The sequence below is a fragment of the Oryzias melastigma genome, linkage group LG6, assembly GCF_002922805.2.
Source record: "Oryzias melastigma strain HK-1 linkage group LG6, ASM292280v2, whole genome shotgun sequence".
Classification (NCBI taxonomy): Eukaryota; Metazoa; Chordata; class Actinopteri; order Beloniformes; family Adrianichthyidae; genus Oryzias; species Oryzias melastigma.
In genome coordinates this window covers 12,495,437-12,513,290 of record NC_050517.1, presented here as the reverse complement: position 1 = coordinate 12,513,290, position 17,854 = coordinate 12,495,437, and the positions used below count along the sequence as shown (strand labels likewise).

General features: G+C 39.5%; 1 protein-coding gene across 2 annotated transcripts in view; it reads left to right on the top strand.

Annotated features, from left to right (window-relative positions):
- The window catches only part of srpk2 (SRSF protein kinase 2), a 64,416-nt gene that overhangs the window by 11,132 nt on the left and 35,430 nt on the right, over positions 1-17,854 (top strand). Inside the window, exon 1 of one of the 2 annotated variants that reach the window (XM_036212282.1) lies at positions 5,610-7,357. The exons of the other annotated variant lie outside the window; for it this stretch is intronic. Within the exon in view, the coding sequence (XP_036068175.1) occupies positions 7,320-7,357 (38 nt within the window). The 5' untranslated portion in view covers positions 5,610-7,319. Of the gene's footprint in view, positions 1-5,609; positions 7,358-17,854 lie in introns of those variants that run through there. 2 annotated transcript variants of the gene reach the window in all.

Genomic DNA, 17,854 nt, shown 5'->3' with positions numbered 1-17,854 from the left:
TTTGAACCCAATTATAAAGTTTGAACTAGATTGCAAAAACTTTGAACCCGATTTGCAAAAACTTTAAACCGGATTACAAAAACTTCGAACCAGATTACAAAAACTTGGAACTCGATTACAAAAAGTTTGAACTAGATTGCAAAAACTTTGAACCCGACTTGCAAAAACTTTGAACCGGATTCCAAAAACTTTAAACCGGATTGCAAAAAATTTAAACCGGATTGCAAAAACTTTGAACCGGATTGCAAAAACTTTGAAACGGATTGCAAAAACTTTTAATCGGATTACAAAAACTTTGCAAAACTGTCAAATTAAGTAACTAAGTAGGGGTGGGATTATATACAGTAAGTTCTTTCCACTTCTTTTTAAGCAATTAATCAAACTCTACTTGTATTTAGTAAATAATTACTATACTTAATGAATGAAATGTGACATGTGTGTCTTTGTTTTTTTTGTTTGTTTTTTCTAATCAATGCATTTCATTATTTATGTAATGAGTTTGAAAATTCTGTGTTTTGTCTTGTATTGTCCACAATCTATGCTTGAAATAAACCAGATCAATCAACAAATCAATCAATCAAAACTACTTTAAAAATAGATTTTAAAAAAATGGTTGGAGTTCCACGTTTATGTTGCAGAACAGCCTGTGAGTCAACAATCCTGTCACAAAACACAAAATCAACTCCAAAGAACTCCTTGTTTTTTGCTAAATCGACTGCACATTTCTTTCAACTTCTCTCAGCTGAGGCCTTGATTTAGTTCAGGCTTTGAGGCTGAAAAGAAGCTTTTACAGATAGCGTTCTTGCGTGCGTCACTTCCTCTGTTTACATTGTCCATGTCGTCTGGTTATGGCCTGTGCACATCAGAGGAGCTCCAAACCACTTTAGAAATAACTTCTACATTTGTTACAACCATTGCACATGTAAGTTAGGCTTTAAGATCCATTTATTAAATCAGTTTTCACTGGATTTTCTACATGGCTGCAGCTAAATCAAACAGATTTTAAATTAATGCAAAAAGCTGCAGCCTTTTCACATTTCTTCTGCCTCCTTTTAAGATCTATTAATACTTTAGTCGATACTTCAAAGCGGTCTCTAATATTCACAACTGTCACAAGACACAAACAGCCTCACCATGTGCTCTGCTGAAGAGCTGCTTATGAAACCTCTCCGCTCTACATGCAGCACTGCAAATGTACACAATCTTAACGTGCAAAAGATTTTGACAAACAAAATTTGTTGAATATTTCAACAAGTGAAGAAGCCTTTAGAGTCCAAACCGCTTTCAAAAGCTGGCTTACATTTGTCCACATAATTACAGTCTAAACTGCAGAAAGTCGGTGATGATGAGATGTCAAGATGCTCCAGTCATGTGGTTGAATAATTGACAGCGCAGCACATTTGCACAATTTCCTCCCTTTTCTTACCTATAATTACATGTAAAACTACAGACTTTTACGCCACTTCGTGTATCTTTTACAGAAATTTAAGCTCAAATTTTCCGTCTCGTTGCTTATTTGTCTCTGGAGTAAACTAACCCGTGTCTGTCTGTCAAGTTGGAGCTCTGAAAATGGGCTCTGAGATATCTGGTGTGCCTATTTACCCTGTTACCAAAACACTCCGCTCTTTCAGCGTTTTAGTTTATAATTTCTGTTCTTGCTGCTAAAGTTTGAGCAAACACAGATGTGCCACATATCAAACGTCTTATCTTCAGTTTGTCTTCCTCAGAACTGCGATAAAGTTCCTCGTCTGCGCAAACTTTTTCTTCATCTGACATCCTATCATCATTTATCTTCATTTTTTGATGTGGCGACTGTCTGACCCTGTTACTCGCAGAGTGCCGCCTTTCAGCTTCTTGCAGGCCGTTCAACCACAAGTTAGATCTCAAGACACAAAAATGTTCCAGATTTGTGTTGATGTGTGCTTTTGTCGCTCCCTGTACAGAAATTATGCTGACCGCTCACTGGGATTTCTCTTACTGTGTTGAGCTCTTATTACGTGCAGTAATGTAGCGTTGTAAACATACACTGCACACACAGTTCTATAAACAAACCCCCCATCCACCCACACACACACACTTCAGACAGTCCACTGAAGGTGGCCTTTACTTATCTGAGTTTGTCCTCCCAATGTGCCTCATTTGAAGTCTTTCTGGTGACTTAATCCTATTTTAATTGCTTACATTGAATAACTAGAGGTCCTGCTTGATTAGATACAGAGCTTAATCTCTCCAGAAGAGGGCAGCCATACATCTCATACTAATTGTAATGCATTATCCTGTTTATACCCTATAAGTTATCATATTTACCTCTTAAAAAGTGTCTTTTTATGTATTACTTGTTGGGATTTGGACAAAAAGACAATCATTTCAATGTTGTAAAGTACTGTTAAAATACTTTATTTAAAAACACATCTAAGGCAGCTAACTGTGAAGCAATTTATTATTATTTTCCCTATGATAGACATTATTCAATATTTTATAGAAGAAAAATAACACTTTAGAATTACTTTAATGTGCACAAATATAACTCTCATTTATTTAGGTAGTAATATTAAAATAAAAAGCAAGGAAAGTCTATTTGTGGTAAACCTGGTGTTAGAATTAACCTAGCCTCCTGTCTTATTTATTAAAATTAGTCAATTTGTTGATGTATCTGAGGTCAGGGTGCAGAAATAGAGGGTGCAGTGACTCATTCATTAAATACACACCACCTCTGACTCACATACACAGTGTGGTGCTTCCTTCAGATGACTCAAAAGATGAATCCTAAAGTGTATATCTATACACGTGTTTGTTTGTGTATGTGCTGCAGACACACAAATGAAGCTATCGCTGAGTCATAATTTGACCTTTTTTGGAGTTACTGTTTTCCTTCTGTGTCACATCACACCCGTAAGTTTCACACATTCTTACACAACCATGAACGTTGGCTGGACTGCACTATCATCAGACAAAGAAACACGATGCAACAGCAAAGTAATTTACTCCACATAATCTGATAATGTGAACTGAAAGATCTCAAATGGCTAAAAAGTGAAGTTCATAGTTAGACAGCAGGTTAAATAAATGATGGAAAGATCCACATTATCTAGTCTGGATTTAAGGTGAAAGTTTGAAATTAACAAAACCATTAGGAAAAAACATTTAATCTCATTGGATTTTTCCATTTTTATTTTCTTATGGTCATTCATCATGAAACATGTGATCTGTCTCCTATTGATTCGATATTCTTCTTTAAAAATGTTCCACTTCCATTATCTTTCGATCCATTTTCAAAGTCTTCCCAGTGACTTTTAATTATGATTACACCAAAATAAAAAATAAAAAACTGTAGTTTTCTAGGACTATAATATTTATAGTCTGTGTCAAATTAGTTTCCCCGGGCAGTTCTTCACCATTCAAGATCATTTGTGAGATCTTTCATGGAGCTCCAGGTGGAAGGAGATTGTCAGTGATCTTTTATTTCTTCTGTTTTCTAATATTTGCTCCAACAGTTGAACTCTTCTCTCCAAGCTGCTTGGTTGGTTGCTTGGTATTGATTGATTCTTTTTCAGAGGAAGAATCTTGTCTCAAGTGTCCTTCGACAGCTCTTTGGTCATAGTGGAGAGATTGAAGTCTGACTTTAAGGGGTTGGACAGGTGTCTTTTATTCAGCGAATCATTCCAAACAGATGATATTACTACAGGTAACGAGTGAAGGATAGAAGAGCTTTTTGAAGAAGAAGTAACATGTTTGTGAGGGAGAGAACTCTTGCTAAATGGTTATAATTTAGTCAGAAAACAAATATGATTTTTTTTGCTACTTCTTCACAACGATTTGAATAAAGAATTATTTAAAGATGCATTTTTATTTTATTTTTTTCTTTAGAAATGTCCTCCATCATCAGAAAAAAAACATGTTAAAAAAAAGCATCATTTCAATCAGAGGAGGTCTTTAAACTCACAACACACCATCCTCTCTTTTCTTCCTCATGGGGGCAGTGTTTTCCTTTTACTCTAAGACTATTTCACTTGTTTGCACAAACAGTCTTTTTTTTTTTAAAGTCACAGCATCTCATTTATCCCCCTTAAGGTGTGCAGCTCATCATCCTCCGTATTTAGGTTGGGCTGCCTTTTTTCCCAAGCATCAGTATGATTGGGATTCTCTGCGACATCCATTTGCATTGGAGTGTGGATTTGCATTAAAAAAAAAGAAAAACCTTTTTTGTGTCTGTGTGTCGGCGGGTGTTTGCCTACATAAACCCCTTCTCTTTTGCCTGCATCCACCAGGCAGCGAGCAGAAGTAGGCCGCTTAAAGATAGCTCCCGGCAGCCTCAATACCAACTCCTAAAATATAGCTTCTCATGAGAGTCACCATCCCCTCCCCTCCCTCTGTCTCATTCTTCTCATTTGGAAAATACAACCACATCAGCGTTTGAAATGACAAATTCACACTGATTTAAGGAAATATTTCCTCTTTTAAACCCAAAGTCCACTGGAAAAAATATATATAACTTTAAATTAATCAATTTTGTTATTTGACTTCTATTCTATTTCAAATGTCTAATAAGACAAGGAGAACAAGAACACACTTTATTTCCTATAGATCTTTCCTTTGTGTAATAATTTGTCATCATATTTTATACCCTTTAAGTGGTCTCACCAACGCCTCTTACAGTCCATTAGTTGTATGTAAATAATAAATGAACAAACTTCATGCAAATCTGTCTGTTTTCTTTATTTGCTGCATTGTTGGCTCAATCTGGAAAACGCAACGAGAAAATATCGAGTGCTTCCCCTTGTATTCTTCCTGCCGTCTGAATGTGCTGAGACCAAGATTTTCTGCCCTCCTATTGGCCCACATCCACAGAAAATGAGGACAATAGTTTGGCTCAGAGACATGTGTGCCTAATGTAGTTCTTTTATGTGGGAAATTGGAACTGTATGACGACGGCAGTGAAAGAAGAAGATCGTTGTGTTCCTGATTTCTGTCTCCTCTTATGTTTTTTGCTAGCTCTGGTACCACACGGATCCAGTGATTCAGCCAACTTTGCTTTTATTTTCACCTTTATTTTTTAAACAAGTGGGGTTTGGGGTGTTTTATCATGTTCTTGTGGCATTTTTCTCCTAATGGAAGACATAAATTAAGAAAATTAAGCTTAATTTCTGAGTATATTTTTTATTCAAATTGTTGTAAATCAGGAGCAGATGAAAAAATACAGTTGGAAAAAGATTGTATTTATTTCATAGAAAATCCGCTGGGTAGGCCACAAGCTTCCTGCTTCACTCTGATGCATCCACTTCTAGATGACTAGATCCATTTATGTCTTTGTTTTCCTCGTCTAAACTGGCATCTGACTCAAAACTGCTGGATTGCTCCAATATTTTTTGCCATTTTGTTGCACCGGTGATGTTAGTTTGGGAATGTAGGATATAGGGAGAGACTGTTAAAGGTTGGCTCTAAGTTATGTGTGATGGGAAGGGGTTGCTTTGTGCTAATGGTCCTGGCCACAACTCGGAGGTGATTTTCTAATGAATTCCTGCCATTCTGCAGAAACTATGTCCTAGAAAACACAGTTTTTTGTGGGCTAAAAACAGTATAATCATAACTAATAGACCACTGGGAATGTCTTTGCAATAGATCAAAAGATGATCGAAGTGGGTCTTTAATATATGCAGTCTGTGTCAAATATTGATCAGTTCTGGGCAGTTCTTCACCCTTCAAGATCATATCTGAGATCTTTTATGGAGCTCCAGGTGGAAGGAGATTTTCAGTTATCTTTATTTTTTTTCTAATAATTTATCCAACAGTTGACCTCAGCTGCTTCCTTATTGTTGATTGGTTCATCCCAGTCTTATTCAGAGGAAGAATCTTGTCTTGAGTGTCCTCCGACAGCTCTTTGGTCATGGTGGAGAGGTCACAGTCTGACTGTTTAAGGAAGGGTGTGGACAGGTGCTTTTTATACAGAGAACCAGTTCAAACAGGTCTAAGTATTTAGATAGCAGTGGGGTTTTTCATTCAGTCGATCAGTTACTGCTAATTTGTTGGAAATGGTAAAGATTGCCATCATGTCATGGAAACGTGCAGAAACTGTAAATATTTGAATTGCATTTCTTGCTACTGTACACCCCCTGAGTAGCAGCCAGTTCCATTAACCTCAGGATACCTCTTAAAGTACCACGTTGCAGTTTTGCTCTCACAGTTGCACATGTGGGTGTGTACGTACTTCTGCATGCACTCACACAGCACAGTATTGAGGTCAGATTGGGTTTTTTTTTTTCTTTTTTTTTAGCAGACCTCCATCACTGCACAGCCTCTGGCTACCTTTCTGTGAGCTGTGCATTCATGTAGAAGCCAACCCATCTGCCCCAAGGAAGGGGTTAAAAAATGGAGAGAAGAGGCAGACGGAGAAGAAACATGTATAGCCACACATATGGAGGAGTGCGAAAAGGCAGAGGTGGAAATTAAGATCAGATAAAAAAGAAGACGGATGCCACTAACATGGAAGTTGGAGACAGGGGGGGTGGAGATCTGCGCAGCGTTGCCCTGAGATACAGGATGTCGTAATAAGGCAATTGAGAGAGAGGGAGAACGGAAAGGACCAGATTGTAGTGGAGAAGGGAGGAGGAGCGTACGCCTCGGGAAGAACCGGATCACTTTTCCTGTTTGTGTGACGCGCTGACACCCCTCTGCCTGCGCACCGAGTGGAATGCTCCACCTCGCTCTGGGCTCTGTTGTTGTGCAGAGCTGCAGAAGGCCTGATAGAGGCAGCTAGACAGAGAGGAGAGGGAGACTAAGGAGAACTGACAGAGGCAGACACTGTCGACTCATTATTCCTCCCCCTCCACGGTTTAACTGGCGACACCTGGCAAAAAAGGAAAGAAGAAGAAGAGGAGGAGGAGGAGAAGGAGCATCCCTGAAAGCAAAAGTGAGGGACAGACAAGGTGAAGGAGGAGAAGGGTGGGAGGAAGGAGGCTTAAGCATGAGGAGGGGCGCCTGACTGACATTGCTGCTATCACTATCAGCTTACACTCATATCGGCGTCCGCAAACTCCCACCCAGACCGTGCAGTCGCTTGCCTTATTGTCCTTTGGGATCCCGGCCAGCCCTGCATCCTTTTTTTGTTTCTCCTCTGAGCAAAAGGACAAGAGAGACAGAGAGAAGAAGAGGAGGGGGAGAAGAAGGAGGGGAAGCAGGAACCCTCTCCTCTCCTTTTATTTAGACACAGATCATAGGGAAATTACAGCTGAAAGATATAGGGAGAGGAAAGGCGATTTCTCTGCTCCGTCTCACCGTCTCCTGTGGTCCTTTGACCAGAGAGCGGCTACCAGGCTCCGCTCATGTCAGTGAATTCGGAGAAATCCTCGTCCCCTGAAAGGTAACACATCATCTTCCTCCCTCCCTCCGTCTCTCCACACTTCTTGTATCATTTCATCTGCAGACATCGAGTGTGCATGCTTGATTTGATTTTCTTTATTTCCCTTGACAGCTTCCTCCTACCACCAGCACCCTGAGCCCCTCCATGTTTTGACTCCTCTTTCTTTCTGTTTGTCTGCGTGCCCTAAGCGGGTTTCTTCTATTGTCTAGGTCACAGCAGCGAGAATGTAATGGGTTAAATCTGGTGTTTGGCATGTCGCTGCAAGCTTTCAGGTGACTGCTGAAAGGAGACATTCTTGTGTACAAACACCTAACAGAACACAGAGTCCCTAAACGTCATTTTTTACAGCACAGTCCAGTAAAAAAAAAACACCCCTGTCCTCCCGCTGATGTCGTAACGTATTGCATGGCGGAGGTAAAAAGAAAAAAAAACAAACTTGCAATCTTATCCAAACGCCAGCATGCACCCTCAGTGCTTTAGCACTGAGCTTACACAGCAAGTGTCTGCTCACGTCAACCATGGACAACACCAGCAATGATGCATCTTAGCAGCAGTGCAAGACAACATTTCACCACGACACACCTCAGCACCTAGAACTGAAATAAAGCACCAGCAGCTACCCCCTCCTTCACAAAAACACAGTTTAAATTTAAAATGTTAATGCATGTATTCAGGCTGACCTTTTTATCTATACCACTGTTCATCTAGACTTTTATTTTAATGTAGAGATTGGTCCACTTTACTGTTTTTTAATCTGAGTTTCTGGATAAAATTAATGTCTCTTTTTTAGGTAATTATTTGAGATTAAAATGCCATGTTAATAAAATTGACGAAACAGAGGCTTGTGAAAGAAAACCTTCTCAAATCCAGTCAATCTAGAAGTGATGCTGTGAAATTCGAGATGTTTTCTGCAAGGTCTAATCAGACAAAAGCCCACATTTCTATTTCAGGGAGCAGAAAGAGTTGATTTGACGTGTGCTGGAGGGTTAGGAGCTGGCAGACTCGATGACTAAGGTAGCCACTGATGCCGTGCCAAGTACGATCAGTGAGAGCTGCTGCCATCCACACAACCTTGTGCCAAGCTTCAGACTGGCACACTTAAGTACATAGATCTACGGCCACACAGATTGGCTAAAGTAAATGGTCACTAACAATATTAGCCAATACTGCATGCGTCGTTGGGCACAGAGGAGAGTGGCATTGTAGACATTTGTGCTGTGAAGCTAAATTTGGAATAACAGACATTGGATCCAAATATACACACACCAAGAGACCAGAACGGTTGAGAATCGTCATAACTTTGACAGAAAATATTTTAAGTCCTAAATGTATGCCATGCAATTATATTAGCATCTCTGTCATGAGATGTGTGTAACTCTGAACAATACGTTACACCATTGAACCGAATCGTGGGAATGGCCCCTACTGTGCACTGGAATGCTTACGATGAACACATGTAAGAAGGATTTATTATTAGTTGTGTTATTACATCAGGGGTCCCCTTCTCCAGGCCTTGAGGGCCGGCCTCCTGCAGGTTTTCTAGAAACCCTGCCTTATCTTCTTCTGGTTACCTGGATCAGGTGTGTTTAGCCAGTAAGGACCTTCAATGGCAAGTTAGCTGGAAAACATGAAGGACACCGGCCCTCGAGGCCTGGATTTGGGGACATCTGTATTAGATCCCACCAGGGTTAGAAAGAGGCAACTGAAACATTTTTCTTGGATGCTATTTGCCTATTGGTGAATTTAAAACTTTATTTTCCTAAACTTTTAAATTTTGTCCGCATTTTGTAACGCACAACTCCCCAAAATCCCCATTCCCTTTTCCCCCTCAACCTCTGATTTGTCTCTATTGTTGACGTAGCACTCGGTAAGTAAGAATAAAACAGCACTCACTTGTCACGTCATGCCAGCTAACAAAGAGTTACACTCCTGCATGCACTATTGCCCTCTTTGAATCTACGGTCTCATATGACCTCTCTGACATGGTACCTCTCTGGAACTAACAAAGGGATATCTAAGGGACTATTCAGATTGGACACATTTGGTCCGCTTAACCCTTGTGGGGTTCAAATGACCCGACCCGTACATTAATGTGTGATCGCTCCCATGGCAAAGGTAGACAGGATTTTATATCTGCCACAAACACTAAAGAAGATTTAAAAAAAAATCTTGAATAAAAAAGGTCAGCCCACTGTCTTGTGGGGTCCAAATGACCCCACTTTTAATGTAAACATGCCTAGGATAGCACAATTGTTACAGTGAACCAGAGTTTGCTTCCCCTGATATTACTGGACAAATTTTCAGTCTGAATGCGCCCAAGTGGACCCCGGTCCGGGACCACGAACTGCTCTTAGACTCATCTTTCAAGGTGGTCCGGGGATAATTTTTGATCAAACTGAGCTCTGGTTCGCTCTTAGTTTCTTCAATGTAAATAGGTTCAATGCTCAGAGTGGAACAACTAGACCAAAATGGCCTCTGTAAACGGGCATTATGGGATGTAAAGAGATAGCTGTGGAGCAACGATGAGACACAGCAACACATGGAAATTTGGCTGGGTGAATGAAAGCTCATTAAAACATCTTTTAACGTGATACTCATTGATTCTCACAGTTTTCCCAACAATGTATATGTCATTAACAGTTATCAGGGTTAGGGTTAGCCTTTTTCAGTAAGCGCCTTCAACGTACAAAAGTCACAACAAGAAGTGTTGTACCTAAACCTGGATACAGAAGATCAAAATTGGTCAGCGAAATATAAAGTTTGAATAAATGAACTATCCTGACAAGGATTGGACTTATATTTATTTTGTTGCTTTGCCCTGCTCTCGTAATTCCTGGCCAATTACTGAAGAGATATTTAGTCTTTAGGGTTTGTTTACAAGCTTTGGTCCGAAACAAAAAATATTGACAACATTCTGAACGCAGACCAATCACAAGATTGCAGACTTAGTCCGGACCAACTGACTTTTCCAGTGTGATTACACCCAAGGATTCTTCCTTGTTATTGTTTCATGTTGTCTATTTCAGATTTCCCCTATAAAATATAAATATTTTTATTAACTCCATATATCACGATTGTGCTACAACTCATAGTTCAATGCCTCAGGCTGAATTAAATCTTCAACAAAAACTCAAAGGGGATTGCTTAACATCAGTCTTCTAGTCTTTACTGAAAGATTTTCATGTGGACAAAAAGAAACGTCTAAAGTTTATTTGAAATTGTTTGTCGATAAACATTTGGTATAAAAAAAATAACTATTTTAGCTTAAAGAAAGAAGTTTATTTGTTGATTGGTTAAACAGGTTAGAGCTGCCATCATTCCAAATTTAGGGCTGAATTATCTAATTGTCCAATTATAAATTACTGGCTATTTATTGGAGCTCATGCAAATCCTGCTTATTGTGTTGTTATGTATAAATTACTTGTCTGCTTTGCTCTTCTAACTAATACCAGAGCTTTAATGCGGCCTGCTCTTTGGTTTAATTAGTGGAACATCTTTGAGAGTGAGCTGAACTTTAGAGGTAATTTTTTTGGGTTCTATTTTGAGCTGCACAGTATAATTTCTATGTCTGCACCACCATCTGGACCTCAAATGTCACACATACTTTCACACTTTTATACTTGCCCATACTTACATAATTTAGGCAGGCCTCACGTGGAAAATAGAAGTATGTCTGTTAACAAAGCTTAAGGATTTGGACGTGTGTGAATGTGTGTAATAATGGTCAACTAAACAGACAAGTCGATCTTGAAGGGTGTTAGAAGTGACACGTTGACAACGCACTTGCATTAAGAAGACGATCCCTGTTGTGTAACCTGGCACTGAAGGCAAGAAGAGAAGGATGGAGGACAGGGAACAAGAGAGCGCACATGGCGCCATGTACGTTTTTCATCTAAATGGCTTGGGTCACGAATGTGAAACTTCAGTCCGTGAGGCTCATTTATCCTCCTTATTTTCCAACCACCCCTGCCAACCCAGCTTCTCAAAAGCAATCCAGGTTTTCAGCAACAGGTAGTGCAGTGGCATTTTAAGAAGCAGGATGCTTTCCATTAAAAAACTGAAGTATGAAATCCTTGGCTTAGATTCCTCTTCAGAGGGTTGTCTCTTTAGTTGAGGGTTTGTGTTTTTAACACCATTAAATATTTGAGTTGATGAAATACAAATGGACAAGTGGACGGTTTGCAGGTTTGCTGCAGGGCTGGGATGTTGCACGCATAACTTTAAAAACTGTTAAAACTCACAGAAGGCCTGCCTGACCTAAAATGTATAACAAGCCACCTAGTTGTTAACTGGTGAACTGACCTGGTTCCAATCACTTTTGTTTTTCAATTCAGCTTTAGCCTAATCCTTGAGCTAACCCTCTACTCACCTATTGTAGTCACAGGGCCCCAGTTAAGCAGAATGAACTACTGTGGGAATACAACCAAAAATTGTAATGCTAAAATGACCATCCTCCCAAGCAGCCGAAATAGCCTTGTTGATGTTTCTTTTGGAGGGCATCCTGAACCATTTCCACCAGGAAGGCTGTGACTGATAAACCAGAACTGAAGCATGCACCTCAGGGGGTTGTTTCTCACCCAACGCAGTTTGTTTATCTGCCTGGCTGTTTTGAAGGAGTTCCATCATTACTATCATTACGTGCAAGAAGTAGGTCTGCAAGTTTAGGGTTATGTTGAACCTTCAGGCATTTTAGAGTAAATATTTCTGTTTAATTTGGTTCTTACAGGCGCAAACACAGTATTGAAATTTTGTGCATGTAACCATCCAAGAAACAGGTTATTTGTGTGGGTGTGTATTTGTTTTTGTCTATCTATGCTCACAGTGTAAGTAAAGTTCACTCTGTAGTGAAAGTACAGTTTGAAAGCTAACCAGCCAGACAACTAATTCATAAACTAAACTACCTCCTAATATATAGTCTAAGTCTGTTTTTTGGCTGTCTATGTACACTATATTTCCAAAAGTATTGGATCATCCATCCAAATGATGAGAACCAGGTGTCCTAATCACCAATTCTGGTCACAGGTGTATATAATCAAGCACTCAGACACACAAAATGTTGTCTATATTCTGCATGGTGCAGCGGTAGCGTGGCCGACTCCTGATTGGAAGGTTGTTGGTTTGATTCCCGCCCTGCCTGCCTATGTGTCAAAGTGTCCTTGGTCAAGACACTGAACCCCATTTAGCCGCTACCAGTGTGTGAATGGATGAATGGGTCTGTGACTGTAAAGTGCTTTGGGCCTTTGAAGAAGGTAGAAAACATTATAAACATTTGTGAGAGAATAGGCCACTCCTAGGAGCTCAGTGAACTCCAGCGTGGAACTGTCATAGGATGCCACCTGTGCAACAAATCTAGTCTGGAAATGTCCTTGCTCCTAAATATTTCACAGGCGCCAAAACATTCTGTGAATGTTTTAGACAAAATGAATGTAGTTGCAAAGGCTTTTATAACTGGGCCTTAAATTGGATTTATATGGGTTGTTGATTGAGATATCATAATGTAGTTATCAGATAAGCAGGGTTTGTGTTGTCTTGTAGAGGTGTGAATGGTGCAACCTGAACAGTGTTTACTGGTTATTGTGTATCTTTGTTTATAAGATGCAATCTACATCCTTTATGTGTTCCAATTCTTTATCTGTTTCCGCACACTTCCACATATTATAGCCTCTTGTGCCTTCTTTTCCTCCTCCATTTCTTTCAAAACTAAACCAAAAATGAATGATACTGAAGCCTGGTGCAGAAATAATTGTTGTGGAGCAGTAGGAGGAAATATATAAAGCTTGAGAACAGAGCGAAGCAGAATTCTACAAGAAAGGAATGGAGCAGATGGAGCATCAGAGACTGCAACGGCGAGCGTTGGAACGTATCCAGCTGCTCTGCCAGGCCCACTCAGCAGACAATCTAACCTCCAGAAGCCATCACATTCAAGCGGTGCATGAAGCTTTGACTGGCCTATATGGCCCCCACCATTTTCCCTGGACCGACCCACATACCAAGTGTACACGCACACAAACACAAGCAGCTTCGGCCATGCTATGACATGACAGTAGCTAATGAAGCATGGCAGCAAGTTAGCTAGCAAAAACAGACAGCCTGCCTTGGCTGTCTGGCTTTCTGGCCTCCATTATCCGCACAATGCCATCACCCCCCCTTCTAATGTCTGAAAGGAAACATAGGATTATTTTTTCCTGAAGGAAGATGTTTTCTGCCTAGAAAATACCACAGATGATGTGTCCAAAGTTGTGTATCAAAAGATGTTTTCATACTATTTCTCTCCCCCCGATTCCCTTTATTTATTGTTTCTGAACGTGAAACAGACAGAAATAGAACAGGCATGTCATCCCTCCCGCCTTCTTAAGGGCTTTCTGTGACTCAGCTATGCGAAATAGGTGTGTTTCGGCATGTAAGCAGATTCCCTGAAATTTTGTGGCCCAGCAAACTAGTCTAACTGGACCACTTAGCAACCCTGGGAATTTCCACTTTGTTGTGCAGAGTCCTTAGTGGTTAATCAGTAATAGGAATTACTGAGCCAAGCATGCAGTTGGCAGGAACAAGACACCTCACAAGAGCTGTGTTTCGGTGCCATGGTGATACCTCCAAGGAGTGGTCATGTGATCCGTGCTGGGGTACCTGTTCTACTCACGGTGCCTCAATAGTGTGCTGGATTCACTATATGCTGCACAAAATCCAAACTAGGGGAGTGAAAACTGATTCATGGATATTGTCAATATTTTGGAATAACCCAAAGTCGCATTTATATTGACATATTTGTTTATAAGGATGGAACATTCCTGTTGTTGCTAATTTATCTTTATATTATTCACAGAGGAAGTGCGATATTTGCTGCTCAGGCTTGAAGCAAAATTATAAAAATGGTTTAGTTTAAATTGTCTAATGCTGCCATATTAAACATATATAGGCTGTGGGATTTAAATCTATAAGGGGAAGTTTTTCTTTCTTTTTCTAGAAACGCGGCTCTGTCTAAGCCAGCCGGAGAGTGAGATTTTGTCACAGAAGAGTTGAAAAGACGAGGATAAAGCTCCAATGACAATTTGGGGGAGAAGAAATAGATGTGGAAGGCTTAGAAACAGAGAACTGAAAAGGACAGCAGAAACCTCAGGAGAGACTTGAGCCTCAGATAGACACAGATAAAATGCAGAATAGGGAAGGAGGAGGGAAGGTGGTGGTGGGGGGGGGGTGTATGGAGGAGAGGAAGGAAAGATGGAAGTGGAAGATAGATGGCTCTCTGCAGGCTTGCGCAGTGTGTTGCTAATGCTAGGTCACTGGTGGACTAATCTCTACTGATGCTGCAGTGTGGAAGCAGAGGAATGATAATGGCCCGTTTGTGTTTGTGGAGAGGAATGTGTTTGTTTGTGTGGCTTTGCATATGCATGGACATTTGGGGGGGAAAAAAACACACTCGTGACAGACAGAAAGGTTCTGCTTTTTTTATCTCCTATTGTCTCGTGTCACTAACAAACCTTCACCCCAACAAGCAAGATAAACGTGTTTCCCCCTGTTGAGAATAGTCCATCTCTGTTGGACTGAGTCACTTCTTGTCTGCTGCATAGCTGTGAACAGTGCTCATCTGTTGTGTCTCTTCGTGTGTGTGTCTGTGTGCTCCCACATCAGTTTTGACTGAATGGGTTATATTGAGCTCCGGACCTTAAGAGGACTTCCGGCATACCACCTCAACCAGCTTTCTCACACTTAGGTTGTTGATTTGATAGCACTCAAAGGCAGCTAATTGTAGCAAACCATATTAAAAGTAACAATGTATTGGAAAGCAATGTATTGTTTTTGTATTGTCGTTAATATTCTCTGACCTTCCTGAATATGAAGAAACTTTCAAAATGAGATGAGAGGCAGATTAGTTCTATGGATTTTTCTGGCGTGTGTTCAATGAATTGGGGGTGGGGAGATCGGAAATATAGATTTTTTCTTTTCACTGTCACATGTGTTAAATTGAATCCAAAATGGATGAGATGTTGATGTTATTCTGGGGTGAGTCAAAGGGAACAAGACACACGATCGTAATACAAAAATATCACCTGCTGGAGTGTAAACTACAACAGCTTCCTGTTTTAGTATCCATTGAACTGTCATCTAGATTCTATATAATTGTACTAGTGTTACCCTGTCTGGTTTAGGACTGTATTTTCCTGAACCCCAAGCTGATGAGTTGAATTTAAAACAGCACAAAGGTTCGTTTAGTCCAAAGTCTGGCCTGAAGGCCAAATGCGACTCGTCTTCAAAAATCTACCGGCTTCCAGTGCTCCTGTCTTAAAATAAATAATATGTGGCTCCCCAACACTTTCTAAGAATTGTGTGTGTGATTTCTTAACTGTGGTTAAGCCACTGTAAACCTGTGGCTACTTGACCATCAGATCCTTCAGGGCTTGAAGGTCTGAAGAAATAGCTATTTGTGTTATTTTCCTGTTCACATGATTTAAATGTATTAGTTTGCAGTTAGCATTTAGTAGTGAATAATATGCTACTTTTTCGTATGAACTGGTCTTCAAACATGAAATATATCTATATATCTTTAGATCTATTTCTGTTCTATGTGAAGAAAAGTATCCTATTAAAAAAAATAAAAATTATTTGTATTTAATGTTATTTTAAGGGTTAAAGGAATTGCATGGCCCTCACATTTCAACCTCTCCAAATCTGGCCATCTTTACAAAAAGTTTGGATATCTCTAAACTAGAACCTTTTAAAAAATTACAACACTCCAGGTTCTTAAATGAATGCATTTTTGCTCTGATAATTTCCTTTATTATTAGTTTTTTTATTTATTAAAAAAAACTTCAAAATATTCCCTGTTGCATCTTAGAAAGTGCAGAATAAATATGAATTTGTTGTTTTTTTCAAATAAATTATACTTTAAAATAATAAGTTGGTTTTAACTTTATAATAATGTTTTGTTTTTGTCTCAATTCATCTCATCTGCTCTTTCCTGTTGTTTAAAGGTCAGTTATTCTCTCCCATATATTGGTACCTTTGGCAAAGTTTCTCCATTTTAACCCCATATTACCATTTGTATCATATTTGATACACACATTTCTGAGACCACCATCTCAATAGCATGATCCAAACTTTCTTTGAAAGCACATTCAATCCAATTTTTTGCCCTGTAGTTCATCCTCATTCCACTAGGGGCAGTAGAAGGGCTTTTCCTACTCATTTCAAAATGGCTGCCTCCATGAAATCTCAAAAATACTTTTGGCTGGAATAAGTTTAGCTAATTTTCAAAAGTTTGTAGTGAAAGTAGCTCATCTATTGTCATTCATGTTTTAAAATAACTACTTGCTGTATTGAAAGAATGAAAAATGTGTTGAGAGTTAGTTGTTTATAATACAAATACGCCATGTTAAAAACAGGCAGAGCAAATTTCAGACGGTGTCTAAATAAGGGGCTTCCTGAACACATCTTAAACTACTATTGTAGCAAGCAAAAACTCACCAAAATCAAACATATCATAAGCGATGCTGTCCTTGTCTCATGAAAAATTATATTGCAAAAATGTTTTGTGGATTTCATGAAAGGGTTTTAAAAAAACATTTTAATTTGAGACAATTTAGATTTTCTGTTAATTATTTGTACTGGTTGAGTGATAAACGTATTTGCATAACATCTTAATCAAAATTTGTCTTTTTGTGGTGGCGTTTACACCAGATTTTTGGTTATCCTCCAAATCACAAATACATGTGTAAGAACTGATTCCATGTGCTGACTCTTCCCAGCAGTTTTGGTTGGAGAGGAGTCAGCATTTGGACGAGAGCACAGCAGAGTACAGTGTTAGTGTTACTGTTACTGTAAAACAAGCTGCAGCTGATGTAAAGCACCAGAGCCAATGCTAACAAGAAGACGCCAAAGAATCCTAATGAACTGGACTCCGGCTGACCTAAAACCAGTTCTGTAATATGGTTGATTCTTGTGACCCAGTTTGGGTTCAGTAATTATTTCCATTGGTGGTGGTTAACACCACAAAAGCTTAGTAGACATTCTGTGAGTCTGCAGGAGCCTCTTATACCAGAAGACTGTGCAGAAATAGCTGCCTTTAACAACTCACTCCAATGAAAATGTATTTTTTGACATGTTCTAGTAGCATTTTTCTGATGATGGAATACGCATATAAAGAAAATTGAGCTTTAAATTACAATTATATTACAAATTCTTTATTGAAATTGTTGTGAATCAGGAGTATGTAGAAAAAAATGCAGTTTTTTAAAATATCGTATTTGTGATGTAGAAAATACACTGGATGGACCACAAGCTCCTTGCTCTGCTCTATTCTGATACATCCACTTGCAAACAAATAGATCCAAGTGCGTCTTCATTTTCCTCGTTCGAGCTGACATCTGACTCAAAGATGTGCGGCTAATGGGTCCAACATTATTGTTTCTCCAGTTGTTTCAGGTTGGGATTGTAAGGGGTGTAAGCTAGCAGGAGAGTGTAAACAGAGGGATTAAGAGAAATGAGGGAAGCCTTGCTCCC